The sequence below is a fragment of the Anomalospiza imberbis genome, chromosome 1 (genome assembly GCF_031753505.1).
Source record: "Anomalospiza imberbis isolate Cuckoo-Finch-1a 21T00152 chromosome 1, ASM3175350v1, whole genome shotgun sequence".
In the NCBI taxonomy this organism is placed as follows: domain Eukaryota; kingdom Metazoa; phylum Chordata; class Aves; order Passeriformes; family Viduidae; genus Anomalospiza; species Anomalospiza imberbis.
In genome coordinates, this window is record NC_089681.1 from 43,001,832 (window position 1) to 43,015,171 (window position 13,340).

The window sequence follows — 13,340 nt, forward strand, 5'->3', positions numbered from 1 at the left end:
CTATGGTATGGAATATCCCTTTGGCCAGTTCAGGTCAGCTGTCCTGGCTGTGCTCCCTCCTGGCTTCTTGTGCACCTGCTCGAAGGCAGAGCATGAGACCTGAAAAGTCCTTGATTTAGAGTAAGCATTACTTAGCAACAACCAAAACATCAGTGTGTTATCAACATTATTCTCACACTAAATCCAAGCACAGCACTGTACCAGGTATTAGGAAAAAAAGTAACTATCCCAGCCCAAACCAGGACAGGGGTCATTCACAGGGTTACTGACTTCCATGTAGGAAAAGTAAAGGATTCAGGCAGGGAATATAGGGAGGTCTCCTCAGTCAAATTTGAATAACAAGGGCTTGGTATGGGGTCTCTAGTTACCAATTCTTTTCTGGAATATACTATGGAACTACTATGTAGTATCCTCATAGTTGAACAAATTACATTTGTCAATTTATCATATCACATAAATGCTGTATTTTCCTCCCTCTTTTTGATATCCTCTGCTTGTTTTCTTATATACAAAAATGTTTAGCATGATTATGCTCTACACCGGGTGTGAGTGGAACAAATGGGAAGAGAATGAACTGCACATATAATGTAAACAGGGCACCATGTTTTCTGACATGCCTCTTTCTACTTGCAGGATGAGAGTTCTATAGAAAGTGATGAGTTTGATATGAGTGACTCAACTAGAATGTCAGCTGTAAACTCTGACCTCAGCTCAAATCTGGAGGAGAGAATGCAAAGTCCTCAGAACCTCCAGGGCCAGCAGGATGGTAAGGCTCTCATTTTGTACAGAAAATGTGGTATTGCCTTGTCTTTTTCACCATTCTGTGCTTTCATTTAGAATTTGCTTTTCCTCATAGAATGTTTCATTAGGTAATTTGAAATACATGTTCCCTGTATCTCAGCATGAAGAAGAAATTAGGGGTTTGTTTTTTTTTTTTTTTTTTCAGGTTAATTTATTTGTTGCTTAGGCAACAGGTGAGTGCTTAGACAACTATATGTTAAGTAGCATTATCTTACTGTTTGTATATATATATATCTGTAGTGTGACCATGCAGAGGAATAAAAGGAAATGAAACTCAAACCTTTCTGAGGCAACCCAGAAAGCTGAGCAAGTTGTTTTTACGAGGAGGGAGAGTAGTGTCACGGAAGCTGGTTATTTGGGAGATAGGAACTGGAATGTGATATTCAGAAGAAAGAATGAAAACAACAGATTCCTATGGAGAAATAGAGGCAAAGATGAGAAAACAGCAAGCAGCATTGCACATTTGAATGTTAAATGTTTCTTTTTTACAACACAAGGCTAATTTTGGTCAGAGATAAAACTGATTTTCTTGGCCTTGAAGGTCCATAGGTGTGTAGTCTTTGGATTCAGCCCTTGTTATTTAGCAAGTTAATAGAGTCTGGTTTGGAATGAACTTTCTTCTGAATTTTGGAGCTCACAAACAGCCTCTCTCCTACAGACTGTGACAGTGGCTCAGGAGTAGCACATGAATGCACAACACCCAAAGTGCAGGTCTACTCTATTGCCATTAGAAACAACACACTGGAATTCTGTACTTGCTTCTTGGGAATTTCCTGATCATATGTGCCAAATCAGAAATGCTTTTTTATATTTTTCTTGAACACTAAATATATGGGATTTGACAGCAAGCCTGAACGCTTTGCACTTCATGCATCATTGTCATTTGCTAGCTGGTAAGATATTTAGGTGACAATGGGTGTGGTGCATAGTGGCTGATAGCACCTGGTGATGGGTTGAATCTTCAGCTGGGCTGCTCTCCAAACAAAGGAAGGAGTAGGATGTCTGTGATAATTTGATAGGCCAGATTTTAACCACAAATGCTTTTTGTCTGAGTGTCCTCAAGCTATCACAATTTTTTTTCAACTTTTAACTAATTTCTGTCTACATGTGTTAACTAAAGGAGCAGTTCTTATGCACATGATGTATGAAAAGATAGTTCACTTTCCTGTTGAAGTTTGACTTTTCACAGGGATATGTTATAGTAATACTGCTAACTTAGAGGCTTCAGGGATACTTAAGAAGGTGATTTTTTAATGTATCTGGCTTTCACTGCAATACTATGCTGTAGAAGTTCCACATATATAGTTTCTTAATAATAATAACTGCATGCATGCTTATGTCTGAAATAAAAATTGTAGCTCAGTAGAGTAACCTGTGAAGAAATGCCTGTCATACATACCTTACCACCTGCTGCAACCAGATTCATGTGCCACATGCAATCATATTAGACCCTAAGTATGAATGATAAAATGCTTCAAATCTGTCACTTGCTATTTGAAATGTATGGGAAGTAAATCCACTGTGGGCTTTGAACTTCAGACAGTGTGATCTTACAGTATGGCTTTAAATCTTGCAGCTTTTCTTCCCTTCCTCCCAGATGGTACTTGCTCACCTTCCTAAGGCAATCCTATTTTTTGCTGCATCTTCTGGCTAAAACATCTGCTGACAGAGAGATTTGAAATAACCACTCTTCCTGCTTCATTTTTTCCTTTGCTAGCTGTTGTCAGGTAGCAAACCTAAGTGTGGCTAGTTATAGCAACACTGCTGTTTCAGATGTGGGAGAAGGGGCTGAAGGAGGAGCAGAAAGACATGAAAGAAGTGGGGGGAAAAAGAAGGCGAGGAGAGGGCAGGAAATAAAGAAGATTGGAAGAAAATAAACAATATGAGATGTAGAGGAAGGAAGGTTGGAACAGGAAGGAGGGAAAATAAAAGGGAACTTAAATGAATTTAGCAGTACAATCCCTTCTGCTGTCACAGGCTGCATTGTAAAATTTTACAAATTTAATCCTTAATTATAGAGCACGTGCACTGAAATCATGATCAAAGCATGAATCTGTGTCAGAAGTGATTCTTGCTCCCTTCCCTCAAACATTCTGTATGTCTATGAAAGTTTATGTCAGCTACCACATTCAGCCTATGGATAAAGACACTTGGCATTTGCCTCATCTTAAATGTGTTTGCTGCATCCTGGCAGGTGAAAATTTGCTGTTGCATAAGGTCGCCTGTGCACACGCAGTTGGAAATGGTGGGGTGGAATGGGACAGCATAGGTCTTCTGCTGCCCCAAGCATGCTCTCTTTGAGAGGATAATTTGTTAATGGGAATCATTAGGAAAACTGCTGCCTGGGGTGGATTACGGACAGCTCCAGTGTACCTAAAAGAGATGTGTTTAATCACTTTACTTACCTGGTTTTCCATGTGAAGTAGCATGAGAATATTTTGGGACATCCCCTGTTTTTGTTTTTTTTTCTATGGATTTAAATTGATATGGTACTAGAATATAAACAGTCTGTGTGCCCTAGAGGAATAGAATAGTGAGCTGGGCCATGCTACTGAGGGATAGATGGAGGCTCCTCTTCCAGTTCAGTTTATCAGAGCATCAGAATGTTGACACTGTCTATGTAAAAGAAATATGATGCTTTCATAGCCTCATCCCTTGGGGCTGTACTTGCATCCTATTTAGACAGGCATTTTTCTTTGGGAGTCCATTACAGAGCTTATACTAGAAAATTTGACCTAGGTTTCTCAGTGTGTTCCAGCCCAATGCTGTGTCCTGTTTCTCATGGTTAGGTTGCTTGAACCTAAATAGAATAAAGGCAAGTATGAGAGCAACTCAGAGTATCAGCTGAAAGCAATAGACTTCTACACCCAGAAATGCCATGGGAGGTGAGAAAAATGCTGAGGAGGAAGGGCACAGAGACAGAAGGTGCATATTTGCTCAGAGTAGATGGTGCTGGTACTGCCCAAAAGTCCTGGGCTCTGCAATTGGACTGAGGCTTCATAATAGTTGTACTAAGCTTATTGGGTGGAAAGGGTACAGGGAATTATGGAAGCAATGAAAAGAGTGGAGAGTTGGTGAATTGTATCCGCGGTACTAAAGTTGCTGCAATACTACTAAGGACAGTTCCCACATTAAATTAGCCTTTGCACACTTTTAAATAACAGGGTCTTGAGTCACACCTGCTGGTGAATGGCTGAAAACCCTGAGCACCTGCAGGGCTGCTGCAACGGTGGGGTAAGAGTTGGAAAAGGGCTGCTGCTCTTCCCTGGGGAGATGGAAAAGGAAAGGAGCTCTAATTTACAATTTGTTCATTCCCCAGCTGGGAATGGGGTATGGCTCTCTGCTTGCCAGTGCCTCAGAGGTGTTCTCTAGCAGCCAGCTGGATAATAGAGCTGCAAATTGCTCATGTGTTCCTTTCTCTTTTCCTTGCCTCTTGCTTGCCCCTGTTTTCTTGCTCCCCTAGACATGACACAATTCTGTGTCCTAAGCTGATTCTTTGGAGTAAGCCCTGTGTGAAACTCATCTGCAGGCAAAGCTCCAACTTGAGAGCTGTCTTTAATTTTCCTTTCTCTTAATAATGCACTTGGGTCTCTGATGTTGCTGGATCAAACCCTTTTGCCCATCTCAGACCACAGACAGCAGGCAAAGTTTGTGAACTGAGTTGGAAATAAAGGAGCCTTTTTGTTTTTTTAAGTTAGTGGTTCAATCTGTTTAAAAAAATGATTTTTTGTAGTGAAAAGTGACCTCTAGATAGGCCTTCAAAGAAGCAGCAACAGCTTCTACCCTGAGTGAAAATAGGACTTTTGTTGCCCTTGCCTGTTAGCTGGAGCCCTGTGCAGAGCAGCTGGGTGTGTTTCCCTCCTCACTGTCGTAGTTCATTAGTTACTAAGACATGAGATATACAGGGGGATGCTCTGATTAGAGTGAGTTAAGAGCATGTTCAACCCTAGAAGTGAGGAGAATTAAGTATAAATTTGACATTGCATTTTTTTCTTGTTTGTTTGTTTTTTACTATGTGAGCTGTCAAGTAAAACTCATGGATGAGTCTATTTGACTGTATCTCAAACTGAAAGATACAGGATTGATATATTTTCAGTATTTCTCACTGTACTGAGGTATACCAAAACATATCAGTGAATAGTCTGAATTTGGGTGGAGGGACTGCCTTTTCTTCAATCTAGTTTTTAGAAAATTATAGTTATATGTTTATACATACGTGTATATATATATATATATATATATATATATATATATATATATATATACACACACACACAACTACCTCTCTCACAGGCCCTGTGTGGAGACATATGGGAGCTAATAAGAGCTAACCATGAGAAAACATGTCAAAATCAACCTTTAATAGGGTTTGTGCTGCCAATTTATATGTAGAGATTAATAGGCTTTTCCTGGTCGTATTTTTTCCAATTTATAGAAAACTGAGCAATAATATTTTAATGCAATGGAGGATTGTGTCTTCGAGTAGTTTGTGATCACTTGAATGGTGTCAGTTCTCTTTCCTTGGCATGTTCAAATTGCCACATTTTACACAATATAGATGTAGGAAACCTGGCTGTTAACATCAACTATTCCTTTCACTCATTTGTGTTTGTGACAGATGCTAGTATTGGAGTCAGCCATCTAAATACCTGTTTTCTGCATCAAAGCTCTAATCTCTACACAATGGCTTCACCTGAAATAAGTAACATTAGCTGATTAAGTTGTCAAAACTGACTGTCTGTGCAAGAGTGCAGACTTGCTGTTGATTTTTCTCTCTGAATGAAGTCCAAGCAAAGAGTTTAATCCATCTTCTCATTCAAAACTTGTTGTGCTGTTGTACTTCTTTCTGCTTTTGTCTTTATTCCACTGAAACCTGGACTCCCTGTCTTGAAACATTGACTTTTCTTTCTTCTCAAAGCAATTCAAGTTCAAGATATATGAGTCCAAGCACCAACTGCAGGCCAAAGTGAAGACAGACTGATGAAAGTGCATAATGGAGTAAATTGTCTCTGCTGTTGACAATGTATTATTGGCCCTGCTCTTGATCTTGAGCAAAGTGAGGGGTAGCAAAGACCCATGAGAGCAGATGATTCACAACATTAAATCCATGGCAACCTTTTTGCTAGCAATTAGGAATTTTCAGTGGAAATGTTATTTTTCATTAATTTATAAAATCAATTTACATCAAGAGGTATTGTGCTTTTAATTTTTGTTCAAGCACTGAAAGGTTTTACAAATGTCCTTGTTTTGAATGAGGTCTAAATCCATTTGACTTCAGCAAAGGCACACTTAAGGTTAGCCAAACTGTTTGCGGAGTTTAGATATCTTTTACTAAAAATCTTTACTTCTTTAGACTTCAAAACAAAGCACCTGACATTTCTGTGGTATATGAGATAGACTGAAATTACCACATGAAGTCATAAAGCCTTAATAAAAATACTAAAAACAAAATAAAAAGCAGTCTGTCAGTTTTCCTAGATGTCACCTCATATACTTTTAGAAAACCTTTTCATTTTAGGGACTTTTTGTGACTTGACTGGTTTTATTTGCAATATGTAGATCCATATCAATAAAGCTAAAATGCTATTAAATTTGTTTATAATGCTTATACTTTATACAAGACATTGTATGTGCAAATTAATAAGCATTTTACTGTGAAGGAAAAGGTAATTTTTGCTCAATAGGGAAGGTTTGGGCTGATTAAGAATGTTAACTTATAAAGAGGATAGAAAAAACATTACTATTTTTTTCTTTGGTGAAATGGAATATCATTTTAAATTACATTTGAGCTAGGACCAGGCGATCTGACAATTTTGTGATATATTCAGACCTTCCAGTCTTGTTCAAACCACTGAAATTTGCAACATTTTGGGAAATGTCAGATCTTACTCACTTCTTATCATTCAGAGTGAAACAATAAATACTAGTTTTCTGAAAATGGAAATCTAAGATACCTGCCTGTGTCATGGCAGTGGAAAAGGAGCACAGATGTGACATACAGAGGCAAAGGTCTCCTGTCTCTGCAGCTGTTGATCTGCCACCTTCTGCAATCACCAGCTTTCTTACTGAATAAAGCAAAAGACAGTGCAGTCACACATATATGTTTCTGAGTAAGTCTATGGCCTGCACTGAAGTGTGTCACAGATGTCAAAATCACAGAGGTTTCTTTAGACAGGGAGTTCGTTATAATATGTTGCCATGTCTAAGAAAATCAGCATCATCTTCACCTAAGCAGAGTCAAAGTGTACCTTAGAAGCTGGCATGTGATGCTATTTTGCTTCAGTGGAGCTGCACCTGGCATGATTTAGCTCATCAGATTTGGTTTGATGGATTATTATTTGCACAAACCAAAGCACTGTAGTGGAAGGTGTCCCTGCTTACGGCAGGGTGGGTGCAGCCAGATGACCTTTAAAGTCCCTTCCACCCAAAACATTCTATGATTCTGTGATTTAAGAAAGAGGAGGAAAATGGTGAAACATGATGAGAAAGTCAGAGAGTTTTGTAAATCCAGTTTCAGTGGTGTTTTAATGGCTTCTTTAGAAATGATACCTTATCAGTGCAAAAGGCACTACGAGTGACACTGTAATGACGCTTGAGCAGTGCTACAATGTCACTGACAATGAATATTACTGAGCCTGGGCAAGAACTTGAAATGTTGCTGCAGCTGCGTTAGAAACTTTCAGCCCTTAACATCATTGAGGAGAGCTGGGTGGAATTTTCAGCAAATCAAGTATTTTAATGGACTGATTGCTGACGAGGCAGCTGCTGTGTGCATTGTCATCAGAATACTGAGATGATACATGAGGCACTTCTATTGTATGAGAGATGAAAATCTTCCTTTGACTCTACACACAATTCAAATTTGTTCAGAATTAATCATCAACCTTTCTCAATGGAGAGCACTCTTTCCTTTCTCCTAGACCTACCTAATCACACAATGGTCTCAAACTGGGATTTGGACATGAGCACCCATCTCATTGAAGCATAGCAAATGGATTGCTTTTATAACTGACTCTTTTAGTATGTAGAGTTACTGTATTTACATTTACTAGTTGCAAGCATCTTGTGAGTTGGCTTTAGTGAATATTTCCCCCTTACTCCATGTTACTTCTGTGTGTCTTATTCCATCTTATAATAACTTCTGGGATTTTTTTTTTTTGACATGTCTCTGTTTGTTTCTTATCTTATACTGTAATTTGCTTTAGAGACTAAAATATTATTAAACATGAATTATGCATTGAGCAGACTCTGCTAGAGTCTGAGTGGTCTGTTGCAAGCAGAGAACAATCTCGTTTCCTGCACCACCCTCCCAGCTGCACAACTGTCACTTTCTATTACGCTTGCCTTGAACAATTGAGTGTGGCTTGTAATGACAATAATTGCCTCAAAATTGTTTGTCATGTTTGCCTTGTTAGCAACAAACTACTAACTGTTGGTTACAATCAGGTTCTCAGCTATTACTCCATAATTACATCAGGGAATACTTGCAGCCAGTAATAGCTGAGAAATTAGAATTATCTTTTCACAAGTAATGCTAAAATGCTTGCAGACCATTCACTCTATTCACAGCCACTCATTTTTTACATCAGCAATCTACTGGTAAGTGAAGCCTGCCCCCGTGTAAAAGGCTAGCTGCAGACCTGTGTCCTTTTGCATCTTCAGAACTTCAATCTTCAGTATTAGTGTTGTGCATGTCCCGTAACAATAGGTATTTCACTTTGGCAATATTACTGCCCATCAAGCTATCTTATGCATGTACTGTAGAAGGCAGTCTGCTTTTGATTTCAGTGTGCAAATCCCTGTAACTAAGCTTAGCTGGATTTCTGAAAGCGTTGTTTGGTTTGGGTCAATATTCTTTGTTTCTTCCCCCTATCTTAGCATATCTCAGGCTGTTCCCTCCTATTTCTCTTTAACAACAAATGAAAGGAGGGGTATTCTGCTACAGAGATTTAGTTTTGCTTTCCAGTAAAGGCACTTTATCCATTTTATCCTTTTATATGTACCAATTGATTTTAGCAGAGGCTATGTGCACAGATTGCTTGATTTAATTTGTCTACTTCCTTATAGTAGAGGCGGATGGTTTTTTTCATAGTTACTGTTAAAATCCATGCTAGGCATTGACTTCCATTTTTCTTTCCTATTACATATACCATAGAATAATATAATAGAGCATTTTTTTTTCAGGAAAAGGAATGTAAAAGAATGTGCTTTAAAGAAATTTAATTTAGCCATTGATTCTTTACTGTGTTATATTTTAATTAAGGAAGCTGTTAATTTATTTTTTTCTGAACAGGAAATTCCCTGGAGACATTGGGCTGTCTTGTGAAAGATATTTTTAATAGAAGTTTATTTGAAGCATTTATTGTTTGATAAAATATTTGTAATGCTGAATGTTGAAAATTAGCAGTATTTTTTTAAACCAAATGAAAATAGTTTGATTACAGGAAAAAATTAGTATTTTTTCAGCAGTATAATATTTTGTAATAGTAAACCACATAGGAAGTGGTTATATATATTTTCCTGAGATTTGTGAAGAGATGTTTTCAAATAATTGGTTTAATGTTGCTACATAGACACCATATTTGTTGTCCTGAGGCAGAGGGATGTGCCATCTCTGGCACTTCTTAATAACAGGATGGAAGAAAAGATGCAATCATCCTGAAGTTTCAGGATAGGCTGAACTCCGGTGGTGTTTCCAAGTATTCCTGAACACTGATAGCCTGGTTTGTAAGAAAGATAGTAGAGTTGTTTTGCAGGCTGATTGGAGACAAAAAGATACAAAACCGATTAAATTTAGCATTAACAACAGGTTAGACTACAGCTTGATTTGTTTTACAAGTTTTTTAACACTTGGTGGCTGGTTAACAGCCTGCTGGGAAGTGTGTGAGCCTCAGGCAGTCTCTCCAGTGCTGCATGCCATGTGGACACTGAACAGTTCTGACCAATGCAGGAGCAGCCTTCCAGACTGACAGACAGACTGACTGCAGAAGCTACTCAGAGCCACTCCGGGAAAAGTAGAGGAGCACTCTATTAAATTGTCTTTGTTGGCTCTACTATGTGTAATGCTGAGAAACCAGTTCAGAACCGAAGTTGTAAGTGTTGGCATTACTAATAGAATAAATTAAGATAAAAGCTAAATTTATGTAATATGCAACTTTCAGACTTAAGTGCACAGAACTTAAGAGGAATTGATGCCTTAAGTCAGCTCCAAGAAGCTTTTCTCCACTTTCATCAGGACACTGGCCTTGCAGTCAGAATGTGGCTTTCCAGCAGAAGGATTGCCTTGAGATCAGTCTCTACTGCAGAGGTTCCTGCTTATGGGGATAGTTCCATCTTTGTGTTTAAAGTCTTTCCTCAGTGCTTCAGGTTAACTTCAGTGTTTTACAAGCTTCCTTTCTTGTGACATAAATCAAGGAGTCAGTTTAATGCATCTCTGGAGGACTAGTGACTGCTTCTACTGAACTTCTAACTGTTCTGATATCCCATGTGCTTTCCTGGGTAGTGTTCCCTAAGTAGAAGGCAGAGTAATCCTTGTTAATAACTGTACGAGATCCCCGCTAAACTGTTAAATTTTTGTAAAATTAGTAATTCTTTCTGACTGGAAGGTGGAGTTCAAATCTCTATGCTTAGCTTTTTGTATTCTGAAATCTGAATTTTGTGCAAGTGTAGACATTGGCAAGGAGATGCAAACAAGATCATAAACCAGGAAAAAAAAAGCATGTGATTCACCAGCGGCTTTTAAATAAGACAATAGTAATAGATACTTTAGAGCAATAATTGATTAGAAAATTTGATTTTTTGCTTTGAGAAACTGTAATAAAGCCATTATATCAACAGACTAATCTTAAGAGTGATAATTGCTATTACTAGTTTGATAGGAAAAGAAATTAGGAGATGCAAACTGGGAATATTTTTTTTCCTTTGCAAAAACAATACAGAGAGATGACATTTCAGTTACACAAAGTTACTGTTCCAAGAAGAACCAAAAAATGAAGTATAATAAAATTTTAATGACTTAACTGGCAAAGATGTACAGTGAGTTTGTTATGTCACACTATTTAAAATGTCCCATGAATGGTTATTCTGAAGGGAGCTGATGCTGCAAGCTGTCAAAGAGAGAATGGAAAGACAGAACTACATGATGTGGGAACTCTTAATGTGAATTCCTTGGAGTGGAAGAAATAAGCCCTCTTCAAAAGGAGGTGGTACAAATAGTGAGAGCAGCAGTGTGGTCTAGAGAGCTAGAAAGTAAATGGAAGCAACCAGTGCTTTCAAATGAGTTTTTAAAAAGTCTCCTCGCATGTGTATAAAGAAGCTATAATTCTTAGCAATAGTCTTTGAATAGTTTTTAGGTCTGCATACATGTTCTAGGATTTGTCTGTTAAAAAACAATTGGTAAAAGATTAAAAAAATATATCCCTTCATCTTTTAATTATATCCCTCTGAGGTAACTGTCCAAGGATTGTATTTGTATCAGAAGTTTAAAAGAACTTTGACTTCTAGTGACTTGGTTTTTAGATATTTTATTCAGCGTGATCATCTCCAAAATACATCGATGGAATGAAAATCTTACTGAAATAAATCGTGAGAATTTCTATGAACTCCAGTTGAGACAACGTTTCACCCTGCATGTTTTCATAATAGGTACTCTGTAGCTGAACAAATTCTGAAGTAGTTAATATGGGCACTGAAATTGCTACAGTCTCTTTAATTAAACCATCAGTGCAATTTATGCAGTGATGATACGTTTTAATTCAGCAAGTTAGCCAAACTCTGTCTGTTCCTGTATCTTCATTTCTTCTTTCTGCTACATTTCTGCAGTTCTGTACTAGTTATACGTGTTCTTTAGGAACTGTTCATCTTAAATTCCTGGAGCAGGCTATAATCCCTGATTATTCCTGTAAGACTGCAGTCATAGACTTGCAGTTGTACATATTATTATATCTTCTGCAAATATGTCTTACTTTAATTAAAGGCATTGATGTTGTAAAGCCTCTTGGCAAGGACAAATAGTTTTCTCTTCTCTGAACCATCTATTCAGCAGTGTGCTTACATTCACCCCCTGGACAAAGTGGGGCTTAAAATGATTGCTTGCTCTAGAAGTTGAAGAAATGGTGGTGACAGCATTTAAAGGCAAATGGCACAGGTAGATTTCAAAGAGTGAAACAGCAGCCAGGCCAAGTTTCTCATACTAATTTAAGAAAGAGTGTTCCATGGTGATCCTTGAACTTAACTATCTCCATAGGCATTGTAGAGTGTTGATTCAATAGAAGCTTTCTTAAATGCAACTTTTCAAAAGAAAGGGTAGATATGGTAAAATTATTATTTTTCTGAGGAACAATTTTTAAGACCTAGGAAACTGTGTGCACTTCTAGACTTTTACAGGCAGCTCTGACACTATCATGGCCACACAGAAGAACAGGGCTTTTTGAGAAGAACTTCTACTGCATGGATAATTTACTTAGGGGAGTAGTGGTAGCCTATTTGTCCTTTCTGTTTCTTAAAACCCCTTCCAGTGTAATGCCTGGTTTAGAGTAGTCCAGTTCATAGAATCACAGAATTATAGAATCATGGACTTACAGAATCGTAGAATTGTAGAATCACAGAATTGTAGAATAAGCTGAGTTGGAAGAGACCATCAGGATCATAGACTCCAACTCCTGGCCCTGCACAGGACACCTCAAGGGCCACATCCTGCCTGAAAACATTGTCCAAATACTTCTTGAACTCTGTAAGGCTTAGTGCTGTGACCACTGCCCTGGGCAGCCTGTTTTAGTGCCCAAACACTCTCTCGGTGAAGAAGCTTTTCCTGATATGCAAACTAAACTGACTAAGCTTCACACCTTGTGTCCTGTCACTGGGCACAAGAGAGAAGAGCTTGGTACCTGCCTGTCTGCTTTCCCTCATTAGGAAGTTGCAGACTGCAGTGAGGTCTCCTCTGAGTCTCCTCTTCTCCAGGCTGAACAGACAAAGTGACCTCAGCCACTCCTCATAAAGCTTCTCCTTAAGGACCTTCACTATCCTCATGCCTCTCCTTTGAATGTGCTTTAATAGTTTAAAGTCTTTTTTATATTGTGGTGCCCAAAACTACACACAATATTCAAGGTGAGACCATTCCAGTGCAGAGCAGAGTGGGACAATCCCCTCCTCTGCCCAATGCTGTGCCTGATGCCCCACAGGACATGGTTGGCCCTCCTGGCTGCCTGGGCACTGCTGACTCATGATCAACTTGCCAGTGACCAGGACCCCCAGGTCCTTTTCTGTGGTGCTGCTTTCCAGCCTCTGTTTCCCCAGACTGTACACACAACCAGGATAGCTTCATCCCAGATGCAAGTGAACAGTCTGTGTGGCAGTTCTGTTCAGTTTATGGCTTTTTTTTTTTTCCTTTAGGCCAGCTTTGTGGCTTTCTAGTGCACCTGCTGTTTATTGTAGATGCTTGATGTGAGCCTCTGTGAGTAGAAAAGAATTCTGTAATATGATTTTGGGGAGAAGGACAACAGGCATGTCCCAAGTCTGGCATGTACCAGTTGAGCATACTG

The 13,340-nt window shown here is 38.7% G+C and overlaps 1 protein-coding gene across 8 annotated transcripts in view; it reads left to right on the top strand.

Annotated features, from left to right (window-relative positions):
• Window positions 1-13,340, top strand: part of NOL4 (nucleolar protein 4) — a 189,125-nt gene that overhangs the window by 50,173 nt on the left and 125,612 nt on the right. For 7 of the 8 annotated variants that reach the window (XM_068189515.1, XM_068189541.1, XM_068189524.1 and 4 more), the window contains exon 5: window positions 634-766. In XM_068189515.1, coding sequence (XP_068045616.1) covers window positions 634-766 — 133 coding nt within the window. Of the gene's footprint in view, window positions 1-262; window positions 286-633; window positions 767-13,340 lie in introns of those variants that run through there. The other variant, XM_068189559.1, reaches the window with a different exon arrangement.